This window comes from Macrobrachium rosenbergii, chromosome 25, assembly GCF_040412425.1.
Source record: "Macrobrachium rosenbergii isolate ZJJX-2024 chromosome 25, ASM4041242v1, whole genome shotgun sequence".
In the NCBI taxonomy this organism is placed as follows: domain Eukaryota; kingdom Metazoa; phylum Arthropoda; class Malacostraca; order Decapoda; family Palaemonidae; genus Macrobrachium; species Macrobrachium rosenbergii.
Window position 1 is genome coordinate 44,661,967 of NC_089765.1, and position 13,451 is coordinate 44,675,417.

General features: G+C 36.5%; 1 protein-coding gene across 1 annotated transcript in view; it reads right to left on the reverse strand.

The window, feature by feature from the left end:
• LOC136852625 (frizzled-10-B-like) overlaps positions 1-12,226 on the reverse strand; it is a 62,654-nt gene extending 50,428 nt beyond the window's left edge. Inside the window, exon 1 of the mRNA XM_067127548.1 lies at positions 11,867-12,226. Within this exon, the coding sequence (XP_066983649.1) occupies positions 11,867-12,211 (345 nt within the window). The 5' untranslated portion in view covers positions 12,212-12,226. The remainder of the gene's footprint in view (positions 1-11,866) is intronic.
• Positions 12,227-13,451: the final 1,225 nt, after the last annotated feature.

The window sequence follows — 13,451 nt, forward strand, 5'->3', positions numbered from 1 at the left end:
CTCTCTCTCTCTCTCTCTTTTGTATAAGAGCTTTCTGAAGTATACCTCCTTCACACCCCGTTATTCGGGGTGGCACTCACGCGGGAGGAGAGTTTTATGAACGGTAGCTGTGCTATTAGTAGGGGGTCCCTTGCACCATCACCGCAATAAGGGTATTGGGGTATGTTGGGGGTGGGGTGCCACCGCTCTCAAATCCCCCACCACCGAATAACAACCGTTTCCTCATCTGCTCCTGCTTTATAACTTTCCTTCTTCATTTCTCTCTCTCTCTCTCTCTCTCTCTCTCTCTCTCTCTCTCTCTCTCCTTTGTGGTTTTCATCGTGGAATGATAGCTCTCGGGCTTCCTACCCAGTGACCCATGTTTGGATTATATATATACCTGGCAGTCAGTCGGCTGTTGTCGGTCGCTACACGACAGCGAGAAAGTGTTTTGGGTTTTAAAACTGTTCAGTGAATGCAGTCCTCTCTCTCTCTCTCTCTCTCTCTCTCTCTCTCTCTCTCTCTCTCTCTCTCTCTCTCTGCAAGATTCAGAATTCAATATAAACGCGACATACAACGAAGAATTTATTATATGCGAGAATAACAACGTTAAAAAATAAATATCAAGTCTTCATCATGTTACACCCATCATATATCTAATTTAGTTAAACCTAAATAGTGTGTTAACTACGAAACATAGCTATAACCTACAAATTATAACAACCTCTTTCATCATACGGAAAGTACAATAACTACCGTACCGCGCAAGGACAGAAAATAGTACGTTGTCACGGTACGTTACCTGCTTTTTAAACAGATCGACAAAACTTCCCCTCACTTTTCAACTACCGATATAAAAGATCATCCTAGCGAGCTGCCATCATTCGCATATAATTTTAGGATTAAAACGTCCCTCTACGCTATAACGAAGGGGGTACGATCTCATCAGCATTACTCCGTCGTGACTGACTGATTCTTGGAAACCAATACAAGTTTTGTCGTGTCATTAACAGTACGTCACACGACGTAATTCTGACATTTTCATCTTCTTCGTATTCTACCTTGTGGAATTGGAATTGGAATATGAAATTCAGGCCAAAGGCCAAGCGCTGAGACCTATGAGGTCATTCAGCGCTGAAAGGGAAATTGAGAGTAAACGAGGCTTTAAAGGTGAAACAGGAGAAAACCTCGCAGTTGCAATATGGAACAATTGTTAGGTGATGTTGGAAAGTATTATGGAAGAAAGAGAAAATAAATGGAAGCAAAGTAAAAGGAATGAAAGGGGTTGCATCTGGGGTCGAAGGGACGCTACAAAGAACCATAAGTAATGCCTATAGTGGATCGCGTGAGGTGCACTGATGGCACTACCCACGTACAGGTATTCAGCCTTGTGAGGTGTGGAGTCTTTTGAGACGTGAAAGCAAGGAAATAACTAGACCTAATCATTTTTTGTCTCTCTACACTCCATGAGATCCCCAAGCGGTCTAATAACAACCATGCACAACTCACTGGCAAGGTCAACAGACATGTTCTAAATTTTCAGTAATACAAACCCACCCACTTCCTTTCCAGTTGGGATAGGACGTAGACTCATCTGTTGTAAGCCTATGTGAGTTCTGCCACTTCGCACCAACAAAGAATGAAAGATATAATGTGGTATTAAACGTCAAATGTCTGCGGTAACACCTCTTAACAGAGCTTTCTACCCTTTATATTTCACTGAACCGTCATTTTTGTAATTGACATATAACTAATTCGGATTTTACTGATCAATGTACTTCCACGAGAGGAAGCTAGTGTCGTCGTATCCTGAAGAATCAGTTGTGACTCAACCTTCTCAGTGAACTGGATGCCTGGTGGTTGGTCACATAGCAAATTTTACTTTGAGCTTTGTTTGTCTGCTCCGAATTCCATATTATCCAATATTTCCATCTGCTTACAGAAGAACAAATACACAACTTGGTGCACCATACATAATTTTTATACAAAGACAGCTGATCCTCCCAGCATGTCACTAACAACATAAAGACCATCGAGACACAAAAGACATACTTTAAGGAATTTCTTCACGTTTGTTATTGCAACAGTCCACACTTTGCATCATGAACATGTTTGGCCAACGACAGACATAATATTTTAGAGACATTCCTTTGCCTCGTCGGTCTGTCATTTATCTGATTAGCCTAGACAGATTCCAATTTGCTACATCGTAACTGTAGCAGAACTCTCTCTTATTTGCTATCATATATATATATATATATATATATATATATATATATATATATATAAATATATATATATATATATATATATATATATATATATATATATATATATATATATATATATAATTAATCAGTGTGCATGTTTGTACATAAAAAGGATATATATCACAGTCCTTTGAGATGGTTCGATGTGGAAAAAATCCACTGACGATGGAATGTTGATCAGGGGTGAATAATTTTGAGGAAAAAGAGGCATTGGAAAGGAAGTTAGGGCTTTAATATCCAGGACACACAAAAGTGTGTGTGCAAGATAGAGCCGGGGGCGGGGGATGCCACAGTATTTGTAGATGAGGTCGACGTGTTAGTGGTGGTGAGTCTTCTAATTGGATTTTATTCGAACGGGGTTCATCCGCGATTAAGCAGTTACAGTAAAATGTGGGAATGACCATTTTTTTTCCTCTAGAGCCACAAGCTTAGTGGAAACGTCTAACATCGAAAATAATCAGGCTATGTATATTTAATAGGGAACACGGCAGTAAGTCCCAGGGTTCGTGTTATTATAAATAAGAGTGATGATCTTGCGATGCTATGACCTGAGAAGCTTTGAATTTCATCAATTAAGTGAGTCTTCCAAAAACTCTATGTTTGACCTTACAGCAAACTGATATTAAATGGTCTGTCTTATGGCATAAGCTATTAATCTGTCATAAACAAGCAAACTATTTCAAACCTTGTACACTAAATTTTACACAGTATATAAAAAAAATTTTCAAGTAACACGTGAGATTACCAGGCACAAGTTGGGTCAGCGAATGAGGGACATGGTGTTAAAGAGTTACAAAAAAAAAAAGGAGGAATATAGACGGCAACACTTTACTTTATATCCTTATTCTCGCTTTGCATCTGATACAAAATACGGGAGGTTTTAATGCTTTTCAAAATCGTATAGGCTACATCCTTTCAGAGTACTTCACCACCATATTTAAACATTTACCTTAAAATCCCTCTTTATAAAATGATATATAGATCCCAGTAACCTTAACACATCTGGAGCAAAAAAAAAAAATACTGTTCACAGTAATTCTTCAGAAGATTTCAATATTTTACGTGACTAGGATGCAACCTCCGGGCACAACATTCCAGTAAATTTTTATATTTTTTCCACTGATTTTTAGGCCATCTTGGACATAAAGTCTTTCATGTACCATACACACATGGCATAGGCCTATATGCATGATTTAACAGGCCTATAAGAAAATGATCAAAACTTCTTCCCACTCTGGTAACAGTTCTTAGCAACTGCACAATATTTAGAACATGTTTAAGTAACGGATACCTTGCCATATGTTTTAAAACACTGACGATAAATTTAACAAGAATATCAGTCAAATGAACCTTAAGAACACAAATTTTAGTGCCTTCATCTACAAGAGCAGCAACAGACCTGCAAAAAGTGGTGAGCAACGAGACAGCTTCTGGCTTGCAGCACCTACTCATAAAAAAAACCTTATAACGGATTTAGTCATCACTTTAACACTCTAATGCTTCACAAAACGATCTGCAAATAGGTGCAAGTCATTAATCTTTATTGGAATTCATTTTCTTTCTCAATCTTCCTCCTCATTAGGATGACGTCACACGGCCAGGTTTTGTAACATCATTTTGATTCTTCGCGTCAATCTTTAAAACCAGTGGCAAGTGTTTTTTATTTTTTATACACAAAGTTGACACACGTTCCTGCTTGTGTAACATCACTTTAAATAACATTCAAACATGCGTAACTTTAATTCTGTACCGATGGAGAAAATAGGCCTAAATGACCTACTCGGACCTACGTCTAGACTCATTTACAGAAATGAATTTCGAAAAACATAGTCCACGTATACAATAGTGCCTATGGATACATTTGTTATTCCTTGCTTAAGCACACGCGCAGACAGAGCTTGCGTGCGCGCATACACGTGCGCAGATTTACACGGACAATTATGCCAGGATGTTACCATTTACAAACAATCAGCTCGTTCCCAGCGATCTCTCTCTCTCTCTCTCTCTCTCTCTCTCTCTCTCTCTCTCTCTCTCTCTCTCTCTCTCTCTCATACACACACACACACACAAAGCTAATGTACTAAATGAAAATACGGTAGCGTCGAAATAAATGCGTCCCGACATTACTTGGGGGCGGGGGGGACGTCATATTATCTTCTGAAAATCAGAAAATATTTACATGAATGGACCCCTAAGCTACTAAGTATCACGAGGGAGAAAATGCCGTGTTTACTAAGACAAACATGGTCATTAAGCATCACTTGGAAGTCATAAGGTAAGCTCTTGCACTTGAACTTGTGAAAATCGTGAAGAATAGCAGATAACCAATTTAACTTACTATTACAGTTCTCTTGATTTATAAACTACCGATTTCCTCACTTTCCTCCAAGTAAACACCCATCACCCCAACCAGACAGCGACACTGCTTGTTCGCGGCAAAGGCCATTAAACCTTGTTATTAAATATCAAAATATGCTTTTTGTGCGTGTGAACAGGTGAAACAATTTGAGCAACAATACGCCAATGCATCCTTTATGAATGCAGTATATATATATATATATATATATATATATATATATATATATATATATATATATATATATATATATATATATAGCCTATATGTGTGTGTGTGTGTATTGTCGCAGTTAATCTTTCTTCTTTGCTAAGCAGCAGTCTTACCCCAAAAGAGGTGGTCCAAGAAAATGAGAATCTGTCGTTTTAAATTGAATTTGTAATCTCAAGCTTCGCCCGCCACTCCAAAAGTATTATAGTTATTTTATTGCACTAAAAATTCGAGTTGCCGCCTTCGCCTACGAAGTAAATTAATCATTTGTAATGTATTATATATATATAAAGACTCCATGTACACTAACAACGAAGAGTTACTACCAGTGGATAATATCACACTTGGATACACCAAAACTTACACTGATTAGTCAAAAGACGAATTTAGTCTTTTATGCTTTCAGTACTTACAAGGGCATAACTAAAACGTGGCTCTTCTGAATCCAAGGAAGTACACAATCTCTTCTGAATTTAAATGCATACCTAATACAGTAATTTATCTGCTAACTGTTGCACTGCATTTGGTCTCTTAGTTCTTCATGATGGTAACGCGCTTTACATACTTGTGAAAAGTAACAGCTCTTCAGGTTAAAAGCAACTGGGAAACATGAGTAATCGTAGTTTAAAAAAAATAAAATTGACCCTTCTAATAACTACAAACACGATTTCAACTTAAAAATTACGTTTAGGCCTACTCAAGTACAATCATCACTACCTAGACTTGACAAAAGAAATACTAAGAGAAATGTAATCTCTCCTTTTAGAAGAATTCAAAAGCAGAAGTCGACCAGATTCTGACAGAAAATGCAAAATAATCTTTAATAATCTCTGAATAATCAACTTTTCTTTGTGAACCATGAAAATTATTCAAGCTGAATAGATCGACCCCAGCTGTGTGACATGAATACCAAAATTGCTTAACGGCTCCAAAGCACGGTTGATCAATTTTACGTCGGAAATATATTCAAAACAAAGGGTGCCGAACCTCGCCGCTTCTTCAAGCCTCATCATCATCTTTCGAACACTTAATAAAGTCATTAATAAGACGAGCAGCACTGTGATAAAACTAGATCGTCCAATAAAAACCGGTACGTGAACTCTGACATATTTTCAAAACAGTTTGGGTGCAATAACTATCATAATACCAGAATCGGGATAAGCTGACCCCTAATCACGAACAATACATGAAAGAAGAGTCACAATATACGTGAAAATCGGTACTGATTAGAAACTCTTCTACAAGTTTGGCTGTAGCCTTAATATATATTATACACAAAATCTTGCGCACATGTCACCAACAGACCAACAAATGCACGTCACGAGAGAGAGAGAGAGAGAGAGAGAGAGAGAGAGAGAGAGAGAGAGAGAGAGAGAGAGAGAGAGAGATTTACTCATTATATTCAGTCAGTGACAACTGAAACAAGCAACATCGCATTGGTAATCCAAAGCCACGCTTCCTCAGCCCACGTCTGTATCTCTCTCACCAAGAAAGCTCATGTCCTGCTTGCAAAGCAAGCATATATAAAACAGAACGTAATTTCAAATAATGAATGAAGGGGAGAGAGAGAGAGAGAGAGAGAGAGAGAGAGAGAGAGAGAGAGAGAGAGAGAGAGAGAGAGAGAGAGAATTTTAGTGAGCTCATCTGACTCAAGCTAGGGATGAGGAGGGCCAACGCCATATTATAAAGGAAAGCTTTTGAAATAAGCAGAACAGGAATTAAAGACTTTTTCTCATTTTTTACGAGACTACAACGGGCAATGATACTCAATAAAGCTGTCTAGCCGAACGGGTAAGGATTACATTACCTCTTGAAGGCACACGAAGTCATTCAAGGAAAACGACTTAAAAATTCCCAAAGTGAACTGCATTAATCGAGTAATTCGATTAGTCCAATATGAACCAGTTTGGCTAGATGGGATGCAACCTGCTTTTCAGTTCATTATATATATATATATATATATATATATATATATATATATATATATATATATATATATATATATATATATAAACTGCTTTTCAGTTCATTATATATATATATATATATATATATATATATATATATATATATATATATATATATATATACTGTATATATATAGTGTGTGTGTGTGTGTGGACAGAAGGGATGTGCGTGTGGATCAGGTGTTTAAGAAAGTTACGAAAGGAGTTTTGAGAGTACCGAAGGGAAAAAGCTATGCGTTCCATCCCTAAACCAAGAAAAAACTCACATTAGAACTGACATATGGTAATGTGAAGCTGCTTACCACGTATGACATAAAGGCCAAGTTGCTGAAAGCTATATAAGAAAATAAAATTGTAGGAGTCAAACGGGACACTTAACCTAACTGGTTTTGCGTAAAACTGGGTCCATGGTTGTTAATATCTATTAAGAATGGGGTAATGTGAGATGTCAGAGAACTTAATGCTTTTGAATTTGTCTGGATTACATGGTCTTCTGAGCTTAAATGTCTTTCAGCACAGTAGGCTAATATTTTCTTTCAGCATCCGCAGCAAACTTACTATTATTCCTAGACCAATGAATTTTTGCTCATTTACAAAGGGAAGGGTTATAATTTACAATAAGGCATCTAAAAAAAAAAAATAGTTAAATCTCATTAGACGTAAATTTTTTTAAAATTCTGCCCACTTTCCGTCGAATAAAATCCCTCACAAAACATTTTTAATACTTCGATTTCTAATATGATAAGGAATATGCGTTAAACCATTCCGATGTTCGCTACTTGACCGCATATCTGTGTTTATGACCTTATTATGTATATATATATATATATATATATATATATATATATATATATATATATATATATATATGTATATATATATATATATATATATATATATATATATATATATATATATATATATATATATATATTATTAAAAAGGACCTCATTCAAACTGGATGGTATCTAATGGAGTTTTTATTCAAAAAGTTACAAGCTTTCTTGGACAAACAGTCCACATTATCAAGTATCCGTACAATCTCAAAAAGTTACAAGCTTTCTTGGACAAACACTCCACAGCATCAAGTACGGATACTTGATAATGTGGACTGTTTGTCCAAGAAAGCTTGTAACTTTTTGAATAAAAACTCCATTAGATACCATCCAGTTTGAATGAGGTGCTTTTAGTAATTCTACTAATGCACAGAACAATTGTATATGCGATAAATTAATATATATATATATATATATATATATAATATATATATATATATATATATATATATAGTTTGTATAAGAACGCAATATGACACATAATTCCTTATCTTATATGTTACACTCCATCAGCCCCTGCACTTCATCCTTCTGTCTGAAAAGCTAGCTAATCAAACTACACAAAACAATAATTTACGAATTTTTACAAACCCATGACTGGTATTCTATTAACTCTGCTGTTGTAAACAATGAAAATGGAAGTTCGTATTAACAAGGGGAGCGACGAAATTTCATTCCCATTATTCCAATTTATGTATAGTTTGTGTAATACACACGGGCTGAATTAATTTGAACTGAAATATAAAAATTAAACTGACTGATGTGACTGTCGCTATTATAATCATCAGTACAATTTTTCACAATTGTCCATCGACTGCTATCAAAAGGGCCACAACTTCTTTAATACCTGAATTACTTTAATACCTGAATTACTGTTAAGACTGAATAGGCTACACATACAAAACCGGATATTACTTTTTTGTGATTATGAAAGTCAGTTTTTTGTACATGTAGGCAATCTGCAATGTCACCAACGTAGCCTACAGTCTCAGTAAAGTAAAAATATATTTCAATACTATGTCTACTGTATATTTATTCTCCATGTACATTAATTTCCAGTCATAATGACTCCTAAGCTTATTGATTTCATCGCACCTTTCGGAAAGGCTATGCTCTCGGATAAAGCCTCAAATTTCGAAGGGAATAAATGAAAGAGCTCTTTCTTCCCTATAACCTCCTCGTAGCATAGCCTAGTGGGTTTAGAGGTAACCTCAATCCAGTCTACCTATATTGCCTCTCATTCTAATAAGTGAGTCAGAATCTTAGCGGCGCCTCCCCCATACCCACCCGTCACGGAAAACTGAAGTTTACCTACTTCCAAGAATTATCAAACATGTGCAATTAAGTCCAGAAGTTAATCTCTCTCTCTCTCTCTCTCTCTCTCTCTCTCTCTCTCTCTCTCTCTCTCTCTTAGACCTACAGCTTAGTTTTCTTTAATTTTTTCTCTCTCTCCTGTTAAGCCTAGTTTCCAGTTTTCTCAAACATCTCTCTCTCTCTCTCTCTCTCTCTCTCTCTCTCTCTCTCTCTCTCTCTCTCTCTCTCTCTCTCTCTCTCTCTCGTTTAGACCTACAGCTTACAGTTTTCTTTCATTTTTCTTCTCCTGTCTAAATCCACAGCTTCCAGTTTTCTCAAACATCTCTCTCTCTCTCTCTCTCTCTCTCTCTCTCTCTCTCTCTCTCTCTCTCTCTCGTTTAGACCTACAGCTTACGGTTCTCTTAAATAACCTTTTCTTCTTGGTCTAAACTTTTTCCTAAATGTTTTGGTTTCAAATTAGTTAACATGTGACGTACTATCAATTAACGTACATAATAGACAAAAAGTTTTTTGTTATAGATATATAAACATTTAGTAAAATAAAACTAAAATATTTAGTAAAATAACTCGAGCAACAAATCTATATGCCCTAACAACAGAAACGCCAGTTGTGAATGGTGTAACATGGGTGTATGTTCAGCTGTGTATGTTTAGCTATATGAACAATATGAAACGCCAACCATAACAAGTCAAAATATTGCAAAGGGCCTAAATTATCTAAACTTACACAGACAACCATAAACGATTTACAAAACTACCAATAGGCCTAATGTTCAAAATGAAAACATCTAGTAGGAAGTAATAAAAAAACTAGAAATAAGACTACTTGCCTAAAAAATAAAAGTACATATACTACGCTCATTAAAAGTAAAAATGAATAAAAAAAAAATTCCAGATGCCGTCTTTTGCTCAATAGTACAATAAGTCTAAAGTTAACCATAGTTACAACCCCAGTTAGCGAAAGCTTTGCAAACGACTGTTACAGGATTTCCAAACGTGCTTTAATTTCAGAACGGTTGTTTCCATAAACGGAAGAGGTTTGAAAGGGACGTTAATTCCCCTGTCGCCCCCGCTTCAAGGACAGGTAAATCCAATTCAAACTTCATCAGAATCCCCATGAGGACCAGAAATGCCAATCACGTACTTAAGATCAGGACGTTAAGATTAGCACGGCCATATATCTTTCCTCCTGACCATAGGATTTTAGTAGCATACCCCTCCCCCCCATCCCCAGGGTCTAATACCTGCCCTTACATGTATAAACAAAAGTAATTACTCCTTTTAGGGGGCGCGTGTATGCATACACACACATGGGTGCTACGGTGTACCTCCGTCAGGTAAGAACTACAGAAGTTGTTTACAAAAAAGTGAGTCAGATAGAAAAAGGAATGTTAGATCCCGCGAACAGTAATACATATAATACATGCAGACGCACACACAATTTGTATATATAAATGTGTATATATTTGTATGTAGGTATATTTTATTACATAATTGTTACAATGTGAAACATAAAACAACCATGTGTCCACCATAATAAAAAGGCAACCTTATAAATAATAATAATAATAATAATAATAATAATAATAATAATAATAATAATGATGATGATGATAATTAAAGCATTCGCTTATATCAAGGATGAAGGAACAAGCCAATTTATAACCTTTTTCCGTACTTAATTATATAAAAATCTTATGCACTACAGCTACTACTATGAATAATTGAGGAAATACCATCAAATTACTGAGTGACTGTTCACGTCTTGTTTTTCCGTCTCCTCTTAACCCACAACTGAAGCCCACAAGTCTACTAACAACCATATACCGATTCACAGCTAAGTTAAACAATGCATAATGGATTTCGGGGATAATGGACCCATATCGTACTCTTCTCGTCCTGTCCACGGATCGAACGCTGGTTGTTAACTTGAAAGCGCTACCACTTGTAGGCTATTCATAATTACACATCCTTATTTCCATTTGAAACATTATTATTATTATTATTATTGTTTCATTCCGGGTGGAGTTAGGCTCATGTTACGGTCTCCAACTTTGAACTTTATTAGATTCATCAATTTCGAGGACGTGACCCATGCTGTATATTAACGTCAGGCTCCAACCGCCACTAGTCTCACCGAATTCCATTTCGCTCACAAAAAACAAAAACCGCACAAAATAAAAATTCCACTCTTACTCTGCAAAACCATGGAGTGGATTAGGTTGCCATCACTGACAGCTTAAATAAAGTTTAAATAACACTTTCGAGGGAAATAAGTAAAATGGACTGACAAACTGGTTGGAATTAGTGTCTCATTTGCCAGCAGTTAAAAAAGTAGGGTGTTATCCAATTGTATCGGCGACATACCCTCCCTCGTCGTAACTAGGAATTAGTGTCTTAGGGAGTGTTACGGGCTACTGGGAATCTCAACTCCGCACAGCATTAAGAGAAGATAATAGTAATTATGCAAACAAATCCTTAGTAGCTTATAAAATTACGATACAGTTCATTTGAAAAAAAAATCTTATTTGAAAGCTGGCGATTTTTTGCTGAAATGCCGATCAAATTGGCCTTAAGCAATTAGTATTATTACAGTACTATACTTATCTTTACAAACTAAAATAAGGAAAGGACTGCACAACTGGAATGTCTTTTACCAGATTTCCAGGGCAATAAGATACAACGGGCTATTCTTTTTAGACTTAAAATTCATAGAATATATCTAAAAAAAATTACGAAAAGTTATTTTCACCTCTGTATTCTGGCCTAATCTATTTTCTATAACTAACAAATATCAACAGACATCAAATAAAATAAGATACGATAAAATATTCTTTTTTAGCATAGTTTTAAGAATAAAAACTATTTTCAGCTTGTCCTACCTAATTTAACACTATAACTGCCAAATATAAACAAAACATCAGAATAGTTTACTTGAATGGCCGCTTCTGCCTGGCTGAAATGCCCAAGAAAGTTAGGCATCCTGGTTGTATTGTAGGGCATTTCCATGCACATGGGTATGGTTATCCTTTCACACTTCCGGAGGCCTATGCCTAGACTGCTGTCTTGGCCTAAGCCTCGCGCCCCTCCGTTTACAAACACTGAACTTAGTAATAAAGTCAGACATAATCCCTCGATTTTCACAACGAAATCCTTCATAGACCGTAAGTAAAGCTGGTGGGAATGAGACAGAGTGACGTTGCTCACACGGCACAGGTCAGGAACTAACTGAGGAGAGATTCCTCCATCCTCCTCCTCCTTACTAAAGAAGGCTCCCATTTAACCAGTTGCCAGTTAGGTAATTCTCGCTGGGCCTTTTTTTTTTTTGTTTTTACTTTACAGTCGGCCTTTTTTTTTTTTTTACGTTGCATTTTTCCTATCAATGCGCATTACCTCAAGTGAATAATTATGAGTGCGTGTTATTTCAGAATGCTCGCGTGTCGTGAAAGAATAGAGATAGTATGCGATTAATTTGACCTTTCCTTCTTTCTTTCTATGGCAAGCAAGGCTCAAGGCGAGCCGTGTGTAGCCTGTCTGTAAGTTTGTGTGTGTGTGTATGTGCGTGTGTATCCTTTTCACCAGGACAGGATGATGGACTTGGAGGCCGATTCTCTTCCCTCTCTTTCGAGTTCTGCTTTCATTAATCCTATAGTTCGTATTGTTAATGTTGTTCTGCTGGAGTGAACTGCTGAAGGTGAGACTCAACAGGGAATCACTCACCGGTAAATGAATTTGGAAGAGCTGAGAAAATAATCTATGTCCAACCTACGGCGACACAATTAACTGAAACGTTACCTTTTTTCCTCGCCCCGTTTGATGACAAAAGCTGATCGAACTTAAATTACATTAAATCCGTATCATATAACGTGCATAAACAGGGTAACTTGCGTTATATTTATACTCGTATCAACTGAATGCATTTTAAGTCGCAGCGAATTTATAACCTCAAACATTCTTATACAACATGAAACAAGTTACTTACTCTGCTTTAGTTACTCTCGAGCCTTTTACAGTCTCGTCAAGCTTGAATGCACAAAATTTCCTGATTACAATTTGCTGTTCCTACATTTACTCCTTAATATTTTTTATAACAGCAACGTCCGCTACTTTTTTCTCTTCCATTAAGAGTGGAGATCCTAATGTTTCTGAAGAGACATGCACTATTTACTGCCTTGCGATCATTTCCACACTGCCTTTCATTCTTACGCATTTGTTTTGTTTTCCTTTTAATGCAACTTCTTCTACCGCTTCCTGGCCACCTTCTGATTTCCTCCTTCCCATCTCAAATCTACCTCGTTTCCTCTCAAGCAATCCCTTCCCCAAGGAAATATCGAAGTGTGCAGCGCCTAAATGAAGATAATGAAATACCATATTGTTTCCCATCAGCATTTCAGGCAATCATATTCATGTGAACTTGTCTTGACGAAAATATTGAACTGATTAAATCCGTAACTGAATTATTACATGGCCGTTCTAAATTTCAAGGAAAATTATCTCAATATAACAGAGTGTAGTTTAC